Source organism: Callithrix jacchus, chromosome 8, assembly GCF_049354715.1.
Source record: "Callithrix jacchus isolate 240 chromosome 8, calJac240_pri, whole genome shotgun sequence".
NCBI classification, from domain to species: Eukaryota; Metazoa; Chordata; class Mammalia; order Primates; family Cebidae; genus Callithrix; species Callithrix jacchus.
Window position 1 is genome coordinate 42,254,898 of NC_133509.1, and position 14,827 is coordinate 42,269,724.

Genomic DNA, 14,827 nt, shown 5'->3' on the forward strand with positions numbered 1-14,827 from the left:
AAGTCATCTGAACCTTGGTTCTCTTTGTACTCACCAGGTACAAATTACTGGTATGTTTTATAAGCCGCAGCTACTGTACACAGCCTATCTGATATAATCTTGTTCTGCTGATTTGTTCCTTGTAAATATTAAAATGACTCCACAATTAAAAAAAAAAAAGAATTCACATACCATAAAATTCTCCCATTTAAAATATAAAGGTTAGTGGTTTCTAGCATATTCACAGAATTGTGCAACTCTCACCAAATTCTAACTTCAAAACACTAATATCACCACAAAAAAAGAAACTCCATACCCATTAGCAGTAAATCCCATTCCACTCTCTAGCCCTAGGAAACCAGTAATCTCCTTTCTCTGTCTATGAATTTGCCTATTCTGGATATTTTATATAAATTGAGTCATACAATATGTGGTCTTTTGTGACTGACATCTTCACTCAGCACAATGCTTTTAAGCATATGGTTGATTTGTATGGCGGCAGTGTCAGTACTTCATTTTTTTAACTTTCATTTTATGTCCAGGGGTATATGTGCAGGTTGGTTACATGGGTAAACTTATGTCATGGGGTTTTGTTATACAGATGATAATACATCATCCAGGTATTAAGCCTACTATCCACTAGTTATTTTTCTGATCCCCTCCCTCTTCCCACCGTTGACCCTCTGATAGTCCCCACTGTGTGTTCATATAGTCCCCTCTATGTGTTCATGTGTTCTCATCATTTAGCTCCTTTGTGGAAGACAGTGTGGCAACTTCTCAAAGACCTAAAGACAGAAATATCATTTGACCCAGCAATCCCATTACTGGGTATTTACCCAAAGAAATATAAATTGTTTTACCATAAAGACACATATATGCTCATTGGAACACTGTTCACAATAACAAAGATATGGAATCAACCTAAATACCCATTAGCGATAGACTGGATAAAGAAAATGTGGTACATACACACTATGAAACACTATGCACCCATAAAAGGGAACAGCATCATGTCTTTTGCAGGGACATGGCTGGAGTTGGAGGCCATTATTGTTAGCAAACTAACACATGAACAGAAAGTCAAGCACTGCAAGGGTCTTTCTAGAGCAGTCATTTTCCCAAAACATGCTAAGAGGAGCATCTTAACTGTGACTTTCAAAGCTGGGAACGGAATGAGGCTCTACCCAGGTTAATTCAACCTGAAGAACAGCACTTTTATCTGCTTTACTTACAAGAATTATAAGTAAGCTTTCATGGCAACAAAAATTTTTATAGTTAAACAATGAATTTGAAAACTCATGAGCAGGAGAATTCACACCAGTGAATTCAGGGTGAAATTGAAAGAGTCTCAGGCAGGATACATTTTTATATTCTAGAATTTATATTCTTTATTTTTAGTTTCCAGGTTATAATTGAAGAGTGTATAAAACAGATGAGTTTTGAACTAAATCAAATGAGAGCAAATGGAAACACCACATCTAATAAGAACAGTGCAGCAGTGGATGCAGAGATTGTGTTAAGACCACTCATGGATTTTTTGGACAAAACGTAAGTATTTTTTGGCCCAGGTTTCTCTTTACTTATTGCCCTAAATTTGACCTGTAAGGCTTTAAGAAAAGTATTGTTTTCCTCTGTGTAAGGTAGAATTAAAAATCTTTCCATAGAGATAAATGAATTCAAAAATAAATAAATGAATTCATTAAAAAGCAACACACTTTTAATTGATTGCTAGTTAAAAATAGGAATGACTGTACAAAAAAGGAAAAAATGAGGGGAAATAAGTTCTGTAACTAAGGAGGTTGCTGTTCTGAGGCAGAGAGAGACTTAGAATTTCATGCTCCGTGGATAACATATTGTTTGCAATCCTCCCGGACATAGAGAAAGACTGAGCTGAGTCCAGAGTATCTGATTTCATGTCAGAAACTTGACGGAAAAGAGAATAGCACAAATGTAACTAGAATTAATTTAGCTCCAAGGCAAGCAGATAGCAGCCTGACTCAATCAACCTTCAATACTGATTTATTGAGTGCTCACCTGTATCAAATCATATTATAAACACTGGAAAGTGATGAAAAAGAAAGCTGAAGCCCCTGATACCATGGAGATTACAATTTAGTAGTGGTGGGAGTGCATGGGGTTGCAGGCCATTATGACTGACTAAGACAAATTCTTTACCAGAAAGTTTGGTTCGTCTGTTTGTTTTTAAGGTTTCTGTTCTGTTCCTACTCTTAAAAGTTCTAATTTAGTAAGTGTGAGGCAGGGTCAAAGCACCTGTATGTTATAATGTGTCTACAATTGGGAATTATTGATCTAAAGCAAGCAAAAACATGATTTCTTAAATAGTGATACTCAAAGACAGAATTGAATTTTGAATGCCTGCCAAGGGACCAGTGTCATATGTTAGTTTATGTATTTATCTCATTTATTATTGCTGTAGCAAATAAATATCAAAGGGACCAAGATTTAAATAAAAAAGAAATTATAGTGTCTTTATTTAAAGAGAAGGACAACAGTCACCCCACTGTGCTGCTGCCACCAGCACACAGACACACTGCGTTTCTGCCGCCAGCATGCATGTGCAAGTGCAGACCCTACTGTCACTGCCCCGACAAACTGCTTTGATCAGCACTCTCCATCAGAGTGTTGTTGCCAGAAGACCAGAAACACCCTTGCACCACCAGTGCAGCTGGTGCTTATCCTTGAGGGGACAGAAAACAAAGTAATGAGCCTGATACCAGACCCCAGGGTTACAGCATGCAATCCAGGAGTGCCAAGCTAAGCATTGGCCCCCTGAAATCTTCCAGAAATGAAGCCAGTTGACTGAACCTAACATACACCACAGTCAAATCATCAAAGCCTCAAGGACACTAAGGAATATAAAAGCAAAAAAATCGCTATTCAAAGAATACCAACTTCAAAGATTAAAGGAACATCAGCCCACACAGACATGAAAGAACCAGCAAGAGAACTCTAGCAACTCAAAAAGCCAGAGTGTCTTATTACCGCCAAACAACCACGCTGGCTCCCCAGTAATGGTTCTTAACCAGGCTGATGTGGCTGAAATGACAGAGAGAATTTAGCATCTGGATAGAAAAAAAAAAAAAAAAGAGTTAGGAGTAAGTCAAACGCCAATCCAAGGAACCAAAGGAATCTAATGATATAAGAGCTAAAAGACGAAATAGCCATTTTAAGAAAGTGATCTAATAGAGCTGCAAAATTCACTATAAGAATTTCCTAATATAATCAGAAATCTTAGTGTCTTTCCTGGGAGACACTATACATGATGACTGTACCGTCATCAGATTCTCCAAAGTCAATGTGAAAGAAAAATGTTAAAGACAGCTAGAGAGAGAGGGCAGGTCACCTACAAAGGGGATCCCATTAGGCTAATAGTAGACCTTTCAGCAGAAAATCTACAAGCAGGAAGACATTGGGGGGCTATATTCAGCATTCTTAAAGAAATTCCAGAGAAGTATTTCATACCATGCCAAAATAAGTTGTATAAGCACAGGAGAAATTAGATCCCTTTCAGATGACCAAAGGCTAAGGAAATTTTTTACCCCAGACCTGCCTCTCAGGATGTCCCTGAGGGACTGCTAAACATGAAAATGAAAGATCAATACCTGCCAACAGAAAAATACACTCAAGTACATCAAATATAGACACTATAAAGTAACAATGCAATCAACTGTGCATAACAACCAGCTAAAGACACAATGACAGGATAAAATCGCACATATCAATATCAACCTTGAATGTAAATTGACTAAATGCTCCACTTAAAAGGCAGGAAGTTACCTTTAAGAGGAGACTCATCTCACATGCAGTGACACCCATAGGCTCAAAGTAAAGGGATGGAGAAAAATCTACCAGAAAAAATGGAAAACAAAAAAGAGTAAAGATTGCTATTGTAATTTCAGATAAAACCGGCTCTAAACAAACAGTAATCCAAAAAAACTCAGTAGTATTATATAATGATAAAGGGCTCAATTAAACAAGACTTAGCTATCCTACACATATACCCACCTAACACTGGAGCATCCATTTATAAAGCAATTTCTTAGAGACCTATGAAAAGACATAAATAAATACACAATAATAGTGAGAGATGTCAACATCCCACTGAGTGTATTAGACAGATCATTGAGGCAGAAAATTAACGAAGATATTCAGGACCTAAACTCTACACTTGACCAAAAGGACCTAATAGACATCTACAGAACACTCCACCCAACAAAAACAGAATATACATTCTTCTCATCTGTACACATGGCAGATACTCTAAAATCAATTACACAATCAGCCATGAAAAAATTGTCAACAAATTCAAAAAATCTGAAATCATACCAACCATACTTTCAAACAACAGTGCAATAAAATTATAAATTAATATGAAGATAATCTTTCAAAACTATTCAATTACATGGAAATTAAGCAATCTGCTCCTGAATGACTTTTGACAATGAATTTAAGACAGAAATCAAGAAATCTTTTAAAAATTTTATTTCTTTATTTATTTTATTGTTATACTTTAAGTTGTGGGGTACATAAGCAGATCGTGCAGGATTGTTACATAGGTATATGCATGCCATGGTGGTTTGCTGCCTCCATACCCCTGTCACCTATATTAAGTATTTCTCCTAATGTCATCCCTCCCCAACCTCCCTACCCATTGCTATCACTCTCCTACCCCCCCAACCCCCACCATACTCCGGTGTGTGATGTTTCTCTCCCTGTGTCCATGTGTTCTCCTTGTCCAACACCACTTATGAGTGAGAACATGCGGTTCTTGGTTTTCTGTTCTTGTGTCAGTTTGCTGAGAATGATGATTTCCATCTTCATCCATGTCCCTCCAAAGGTCATGAACTCATTCTTTTTATGGCTGTATAGTATTCCATGGTGTATATGTGCCACATTTTCTTTATCCAGTCTATCATTGATGGGCATTTGGGTTGATTCCAAGTCTTTACTATTGTAAACAGTGCTACAAAGAACATACATGTGCATGTGTCTTTATAACAGAACAATTTATAATCCTTTGGGTATATATGTAGTAATCAGATTGCTGGAGCAAATGGTATCTCTATTTCTACATCCTTGAGGAATCACCGTAGTGTCTTCCACAATGTTCGCACTAATTTTCACTCTCACCAACAGTGTAAAAGCATTCCTATTTCTCTACATCCTCTCCATCATCCATTGTCTACAGATTTTTTTTTTACAAAAGTGTAACATACCAGAGTCTCAGGAACATAGCTAAAGCAGTGTTAAGAAAAAAGTATATAGTGCTAAACATCTACATCAAAATGTAGAAATATGTCAATTTAACAACCTAGAGAAGCTAGGAAAACAAGAATAAACCAAAAGTTAACAAAAACAAGCCTGAAGAAAACTTCCTAGTTAATAAATTGTGTTAGAATAACTAGTATGCAGAAGCTCAAAACTGGACCTTTTTCTTTCACTCTACACAAAAATCAACTCAAGGTGGATTAAAGACTTAAATGTAGAATCTGAAACTATAAAAACCCTAGAAGAAATCTAGGAAAAGCCATTTTGGACATAAGTCCTGGCAAAGTTTTCATGATGAAGATTCCAAAAGCAATTGCAACAAAAAGCAACAAATGAAAAATGGGAATAATTAAAGAGATTCTTCACAGCAAGAGAAACTATCATCAAAGTAAACAGAAATCTTACAAAATAGGGGACAATATTTGCAAACTATGCATCTGACAATGGTCTAATGTCCAGATTGTATAAAAAGCTTAAATAAACTAACAAGTGAAAAACAAACAATCCTACTCTGTAACAAGCCTGAACAATCTGCACATGTACCCCAGAACTTAAAATATAATAAATAATTTTTTAAATGGGCAAAGCGTATGAGCAGCCATTTCTCAAAAGAAGACATACAAGCAGCTAACAAGCATAGGGAAAAATGCTCAACATCACTAATCATTAGAGAAATGAAAATCAAAACCACAATGAGATACCATCTCACACCAGTCAGAATGGCTATTAATAAAAAGTTAAAAAATGACAGATGCTAATGAGGTTGTGGAGAAAAGGGAATGCTCATACACTGCTGGTAGGAATGTAAGTTAATTTAGCTGCTGTGGAAAACAGCTTAGAGAGTTCTCAAAGAACTTAAAACAGCACCTCCATTCAACCCAGCAATCTCATTACTGGGCATATATCCAAGGAATATAAATTGTTCTACTGTAAAGACACATGCATGCATATGTTCATTGCACCACTATTTACAATAGCAAAGACAAGGAATCAACCTAAATTCCTGTCAATAGTAGACTGGATAAAGAAAAGGTGGTATATATACATCATGAAATACTACACAGCCATAAAAATGAATGAGATCATGACCTTTGCAGCAACATGGAAGGAGCTGGAATTCATTATCCTATGTGAACTAACACAGGAACAGAAAACCAAGTACTGCATGTTCTCACGTGTAAATGGGAGCTAATCATTAATTACAAATAGACCGAAAGAAGGGAACAATAGACACTAGGGCCTACTTAAGGGTGGAGGGTGGCAGGAGGGTGAGAAGCAAAAACGAGCTATTGTGTATTATACTTGTTACCTGGGTGACAAAGTAATCTGTACACCAAACACCCACAGCATGCAATTTCTCCATGTAATAAATTCACACATGTGCCTCTGAATTTAAATAAGAGTTGGAAAGGAAAAAAAAAATTGGATATTCTTCCAGCTAGTTAAGCGTATTTAGTGCATTTCTTTTTCTTTCTAGCTAAACTTTCCCACAGTCATAATTATAAAAGTTTTAAATAGCTAAGGATAAAAAAGAAATAATTCATAGGAAGAATCTCTTCTGTATTCTATGACTTCTGTTTTAATTCCATTTACCTTTGGTTGCATTCTTACTACATAAAAAAGTCTAATGTTGTTATCTATTTAATGTCAATATTTGGTAGGAAAATTAAGCCTTATGTTTTGTTCTCTGTGGGGAAATATCCAGAAGGTAGGTAAAGAGGTAAGTAGATAATAGCATGTAAGTAGGGAAGTAGGTGCAGAAGAAAAGCTGAAGAAAGGAGAGAGGAAAAGGAAAAAGTAAAGAAAGAGAAAGAAAAGTGAGAAGAAGAAATATTTTTTCTCATTTTTTAGTTTGTTAATGAAGACTTTCACTTCTACCCATAATTTTCTATACGTTCTCTGGACATTTTAATTTTAGTATATGACTCTTTTCTATGGACAACACAGGAATGGGTCACTCTAAACACACCAGTATTGGTTGTGAATGTGATGGTGATGAACAGCAGGCCCATACAATTCCAGTTCGCTTCAACCTCTCACTAGAATGCCTTCTGGTTTTTAGAACTCCCAGAAGTAGTCTGGAGCTATATTATTTATTGTTAGGAAAACTATTTGCTATGTCCTCTGACCAAAATTGTGAACATAACAGAAAGTTTGAAGTAATCTTAGTGCTTCCACCTGCTAACTGAGTGACTTTGAATCCATTTCACCATCTGTAAACCAGGCTAAGAAAGTGTGTTGACTCTTATTTTCAGTACATTTTGACTCTTATTTTTACTCAGTCTTACTAAAGTATAATTAGAAGTAGAAAATTATGTTATCACATATGTCGTATCTTATAATTATTGGGGTAGAAGGAAGTAAGGTATCAAGTTAGAAAATCATTTATGAGCTTTAAGAATTTGTAAAAGACATTAAAAATTTTTGAAGGAACTACGTCATGGAGAATTGCAGAAATCCTCAGGGCTACGTCAGGATGCATAACTTAAAAGCCACTAGATATGGGAGATACTTAAAAGCCAGCTATTGATGCTTTTCTCAAGGAGCAAATAGCTCCTTGTTTAGGAGGAGAAATAAGAAAGGAACACAAGTATACAAAAGATGGAAAGTGATAATGGGTAAAATATTTATTTCTACTTCAAAGAATGAGTAAAAATTTGATTTGCATTGGGTATTTAAAAGTGGATAGGATTTAGATATGTGGAAATGAGGAACAGGCATTCCAAGGGGAGAGAAAACAGCTAGGTACATTTTCATGAAAATGCGATTAATTACATGACAGGAAATCTTTACTGCCAGCCAGTACACATGGCATTTGAAAACTGTCCGATTAATTAGTTTTGTATTCAGCCCATCTAAATAGTTCAGGTCCTAAAATATATGCATTTCAGCTTACATTATCAAGTTGATTAATTCAGACTGAAAGAGGCATTTGTTAGTTCCCTTTTATTTTCTGTTATTTAAAGTAAATAATAGAGGTTTAAAAGTCTTCAAGTTGGTTTGAGAAAATTCTCTTAAAAATAATTTTATATTATAAATATATAGGCTCCTTTTATCTTTGTGCAGCCTCTCTTTTTTTTTTTTTTTTTTTAGCCAGTCAAATTTAGCAGTGGGGGGTTGTATACCAACTTTAGTGACACTAATGTTAATGTGCAGCCTCTCTAAACAAAACATAGTCTTTCTTTATGTTGTACTTTGTCCACCAAGACCTCACTACTTTGCAAAATGATGGGTAAACTGCATTTTCAACTGGCAAAAATCCTACAAATGAGCTGTGCACGTGACAGTGATTTTATTCCTGTTCTTTTTTTTTTTTTTTTTTTTTCCAAGACAGAGTTGCTCTTGTTACCCAGGCTGAAGTGCAATGATGCGATCTCACTCACTGCAACCTCTGCCTCCTGGGTTCAGGCCATTCTCCTGCCTCATCCTCCTTATTCCTGTTCCTTTAGTTTCAGTCATAGGCAGCATGCCAAGTATGTGAGCTGACTATAAACACAAGATTAATTCTTAGACGTGGATCTTTGGAAAGTGGAAATTGTACATCTGCAGCAAAATCAGCAGAGTTGTTGTGTCTCAAATCATACCAGGAATTGCTCTGTGGATAGCCTTTGTTATTCTGCCATGGCACATCTGCTGCTTTCTACCCCATGCCCATGCCACATACTCACCAGCAAGCTAGAAATGGTACCCTTGCAAAACAGTTTTCAAATTACAGGAGCTGGAGATTCACATACATGCATCAAGGGTCCCCAACCCTCCCCTTTATTGAGAGAAGGTTGCTTTCACATATTTTTATATATTGACGTTTGCATACATAGTGTTGGGATAAATACTTTAACGTAAAATGTGTCTTGAAAATCTGTCTATGTGGCCCTCTCCTATCACAGGCCTTTCAATATTATCCATTGTAATTACATAATTACTAATTATGCATATGTTTAAATATTAAAAACAGTCAAATCTGTCTATCATGACCAGAGCCCAGGTTATAATTTCTGAGTCCAAAAGCATACAGAGTAGTTAGTAGCATAATAGGGAGTCAATGAGGCGGCCCTGAAATATATGACCGATCTATGGCTCTCTGTGAAACAGGTTTAATTCACTCAGAGTCTCAAAGAGCCCAGGGTCATGTAATAGTATATTTAATAGATATTTATGCAGCACTGTGTCTTCCTACAGGCTGGAACTTTCTGCATAAGCATATTCATCAGAGGCAGTATGAGACATTGAAAGACAGGCTGGATTTAGAAGAAAAGAGTCAAACTTTGAATCTAACTTACTAGCTTCACTTTGGTGGACAAATCCCCAAGCCAGTCTGTACCTGTTTTTGATTTCTAATATGGGAATAGTAGTAAATGAGAAATATATATAGAAGAAGTTTCTAAAGAAGAGTTTGTAAGGGTATTATACAACTGCTAGATAATATTACATCATTATGTCACCATGAGGAGAATTTGTAAGGGATAACTTTTTATTCTTGATTGAAATTATATATACCTTTGCCATGTTGTTATGTTGGTTTGATTGAAATTATATACATGTTTTTATGTTGGTTCAGTGCCCTGTAATACAGAAAATGTATTCCCTTAGTGTTAAACCACGAATATGGGCATATGCTAAACAAACATGGGGTGAGGATGAACATCATGTGTTCTGGGAGACTGGCTCCACTATGGTGAATGATACCGCCTTCTGCCTTCTACTCCTGTAATATGGGTACAAACGTCAGTTCTGTTGTCTTTTTCTCAACAGTCATGCCAAACCTTGGTGACTGGTATCAGAAATTACTCTAGGTTTATTAAGTATGACATATGAATAAAAAGGGATCATTTATCTTTAAAGGTATTTTACTTTGTGTGTTTACAAAGTTATTTTTCACTGGTTTCAAGGAACTTACTTATTTCTGCCTTAACTTTGTTTATTTACCCAGTAGTCATTCAGGAGCAGTTGTTCAGTTTCTGTGTAGTTTGCGGTCTTGATGAGTTTGTTAATGGTGAGTTCTAACTGATTGCATTGTGGTCTGAGTGACTGTTTGTTAAGATTTTCTTTCTTTTGCATTTGCTAAGTAGTGTTTCATTTCCAGTTATCTGGTCAATCGTACAATAAGTGCGATGCACTGCTGAAGAATGTACATTCTGTTGATTTGGGGTGGGTGGTACTGTAGATGTCTATTAGGTCCTCTTAGTCCAGAGCTGAGTTCGAGTCCTAAATATCCTTGTTAATTTTCTGTTTCATTGTTTTGTCTAATATTGACACTGGGGTGTTAAAGTCTCCCACTATTATTGCATGAGAGTCTAAGTCTCTTTGTAGGTCTCTAAGTACTTGCTTTATGAAACTGGGTGCTCCTGTATTGAGTTTGTATATATTTAGGATAGTTAGTTCTTATTGCATTGATCCCTTAACCATTATGTAATGCCCTTCTTTGTCTCTTTTGATCATTTTTGGTTTAAAATATGTTTTATCAGAGACTAGGATTGTAACCCTTGCTTTTTCTTTTTTTTTTTTTTTTTGCTCTCTGTTTGCTTGGTAAATCTTCCTCCATCCCTTTATTTTGAGGCTATGTGTATCTTTGCACGTGAGATGGGTCTTTGGAATACAGCACACTGAAGGGGCTTGACTCTATCCAATTTGCCAGACTCCCATCCAATAATAGTGTCTTTTAATTGGTGAATTTAGCCCATTCACATTTAAAGTCAATATTGTTATGTGTGGATTTGATCCTGTAATTATGATGCTAGCTGGTTATTTTGCCCATTAGTTGATGCAGTTTCTTCATAGTATTGATAGACTTTATAATTTGGTATGTTTTTGCAGTGGCTGGTGTGGGTAATTCCTTTCCATATTTAATGCTTCCTTTAGGAGCTTTTGTAAGGCAGGCCTGGTGGTGACTCTGGAATACAGCTAAAGCAGTGTTAAGAGGGAAATTTATAGCATCAAATGCCCACAGTAGAAAGTGGGAAAGATCTAAAATTGATACCCTCACATCACAGTAAAAGGAAGAGAGAAGCAAGAGCAAACAAATTTAAAAACTAGCAGAAGACAAGAAATAACGAACACCAGAGCAGAACTGAAGGAGACAGAGATAAGAAAAACCCTTCAAAAATATCAATGAATCCAGCAGTGGGTTTTTTGAAAAGATTAACAATATCTGTAGACCACTAACCAGACTAATAAAGTAGAAAAAAAAAGAATCAAATAGACATAATAAAAAATAGTAAACAGGATATCAGCATTCATCTCACAGAAATACAAACTATCAACAGATAATACTATAAACACCTCAACACAAATAAACTAGAAAATCTAGAAGAAATGGATAAACCCCTGGACACATACACCCTCCCAAGACTAAATCAGGAAGAAGTCAAATACCTGAATAGACCAATAACAAGTTCTAAAATTGAGGCCATAATTAATAGCCTACCAAGTGAAAAAAGCCCAGGACCAGATGCGTTCACAGCCGAATTCTGCCAGAGGTACAAAGAAGAGCTGGTACCATTCCTTCAGAAACTACTCCAAACAATAGAAAAAGAGGGAATCCTCCTTAACTCATTTCATGAGACCAGCATCATCCTGATACTGAAACCTAGCTGAAACACAACAAAAAAAGACAATTTCAAGCCAGTATCCCTGATGAACATCAAGGTGAAAAATCCTCAATAAAATACTGGCAAAACGAATTCAGTAGCACATCAAAAAGCTTATCCACCACAGTCAAGTTATTTTGCCCATTAGTTGATACAGGCTGGTTCAACATATGCAAATCTATAAACGTGATGCATTATATAAATAGAACCAATGACAAAAACCATATGATCATCTCAACAGGTGCAGAAAAGGCCTTTATCAAAATTCAACAGCACTTGATACTAAAAACTCTCAATAAACAAGGAATTGATGCAATGTATTTCAAAATAATAAGAGCTATCTATGACAAACCCACAGCCAATTTCATACTGAATGGGCAAAAACTGGAAGCACTCCCTTTGAAATCTGGCACTAGCCAAGGTTGCCCCTCTCACCATTGCTATTCAACATAGTATTGGAAGTTCTGGCCAGGGCAATCAGGCAAGAGAAGGAAATAAAGGTATTGAAATGTGAAGAAAGGAAGTCAGATTGTCTCTGCAGATGACATAATTGTATATTTAGAAAACTCCATCATCTTAGCCCAAAATCTCCTTAAGCTGATAAGCAACTTCAACAAAGTCTCAGGATACAAAATCAAGGTGCAAAAATCACAGGCATTCCTATACACCAATAACAGACAAACAGAGAGCCAAATCATGAGTGAACTCCCATTCAAAACTGCTACAAAGAGAATAAAATACATAGGAATACAACTCACAAGGGATGTAAAGGACCTCTTCAAGAAGAACTACAAACCACTGCTCAAGGAAATAAGAGAAGTCACAAATATGGGAAAACATTACATGCTCATGGATAGTAAGAATCATTATCATGAAAATGGCCATATTTCCCAAAGTAATTTATAAATTAAATGGTATCCTTATCAAGCTACCATTGACTTTCTTCACAGAATTAGGAAAAACTACTTTAAATTTCATATGGAATCAAAAAAGAGCCTGTATAGCCAAGACAATCCTAAGCAAAAAGAACAAAGCTGGAGGCATCAAGCTACCTGACTTCAAACTATACTACAAGGATACAGTAACCAACACAACATGGTACTGGTACAATACAGATATACAGACCAATGGGATGGAAGAGAGGCCTCAGAAATAATGCCATACATCTACAACCATCTGATCTTTGACAAACTTGACAAAAACAAGCAATGGGAAAAGGATCCCTATTTAATAAACAGTGTTGGGAAAACTGGCTAGTCATATGCAGAAAATTGAAACGGTGCACCTTATACAAAAACTACCTCAAGATGGATTAAAGATTTAAACATAAGACCTGAAACCATAAAAACCCTAGAAGAAAACCCAGGTAATACCATTAGGGATATAGGCAGGGGCATAGACGTTATGACTAAAACGCCAAAAGCAACAGCCACAAAACCCAAAATTGACAAGTGGGATCTAATTAAACTAAAGAGCTTCTGCACAGCAAAATAGACTATCATCAGAGTGAACAGGGAATCTACAGAATGGGAGAAAAATTTTGCAATATACTCATCTGACAAATGTCTAATAACCAGAATCTATAAAAAACTTAAATTTAAAAGAAAAAAATTACAACCCTATCAAAAATTGGGTGTAGGATATGAACAGACAGTTCTCATAAGAATACATTTATGTGGTCAACAATCATGAAAAAAAAAGCTCATCTCACTGGTCCTTAGAGAAATGCAAATCAAAACCACAATGAGATACCATCTTATGCCAGTCAGAATGGAAACAACAGATGCTGGAGAGGAAGTGGAAAAATAGGAACCCATTTTATACTGTTGGTGGGAGTGTAAATTAGTTCAACCATTGTGGAAGACAGTATGGCAATTCCACAAGGATCTAGAACCAGAAATACCACTTGACCCAGCAATAATGTTACTGGGTATATACCCAAAGCATTATAAATCATTCTACTATAAAGACTCATGCACACCTGTGTTTAGTGAAGCACTATTCACGATAGCAAAGATTCGGAACCAATCCAAATGCCCATCAAGGTAGCCTTGATAAAGAAAATGTGGCATATATACACCATGGAATACTATTCAGTCATAAAAAAGGATGAGTTCATGTTCTTTGCAGAGACATGGATGAAGCTGGAAACCATCATTTTCATCAAACTAACACAAGAACAGAAAACCAAATACTGCACGTTCTCACTCATAAATGGGAGTTGAACAATGAGAACATGTGGACACAGGAAGGGGAACATCACACACTGAAACCTCTCAGGGGGTAGGGGAACAGGGGAGGGATAGCATGAGGAGAAATACCTAATGAAGATGATGGGTTGATGGGTGCAGCAAACCAGCATGGCACGTGTATACCTATGTAAACCTGCACATTCTTCACATGTATTCCACAATTTAAAGTATAATAATAATAAAGTTACTTTCTTTTTGAAGCCTGTTGATTTAGAAAACAACTTAGGAAAAGAAATATGCTAATATAATTTTCTATCAAATATAGAAAATTATCTAATGTACATAATCATGAAATAGATTTTTCATATTATGTATTTTGAATAATAATTTGGTAAATGGAATCTAGCATTTGAAAATTATAAAGGCCCACATGGATACCTTGATATGAAATTTAAACGTGAATATATATTTTATTTTATTTCAGATTAAGTCTCTCAGCAAAAATCTGTGAGAAAACAGTCCTGAAGCGAGTTTTGAAAGAGTTATGGAAGCTAGTTCTCAACAAAATAGAAAAACAAATTGTTCTTCCTACTCTGACAGATCAAACAGTAAGTATATAAGGTTTAGTTTTGCTTTCACTCACCCATCTATTTTTGGTTTAAGTGCATGGTTTTCATACAAATGAAATGCTAATTAAATCCACTTCAGGAAAAAGCATTTCTTAACAATGAGCATTCGTATTATAGTTTCATATCCAAGTCAATGTTAAATAGTGGCAGT

At 35.9% G+C, this 14,827-nt stretch overlaps 1 protein-coding gene across 1 annotated transcript in view; it reads left to right on the forward strand.

Moving 5' to 3' along the window:
• Window positions 1-14,827, forward strand: part of UNC13C (unc-13 homolog C) — a 640,690-nt gene that overhangs the window by 527,287 nt on the left and 98,576 nt on the right. Inside the window, exons 25-26 of the mRNA XM_054239666.2 lie at window positions 1,378-1,527; window positions 14,532-14,655. Of these exons, the coding sequence (XP_054095641.2) occupies window positions 1,378-1,527; window positions 14,532-14,655 (274 nt within the window). The remainder of the gene's footprint in view (window positions 1-1,377; window positions 1,528-14,531; window positions 14,656-14,827) is intronic.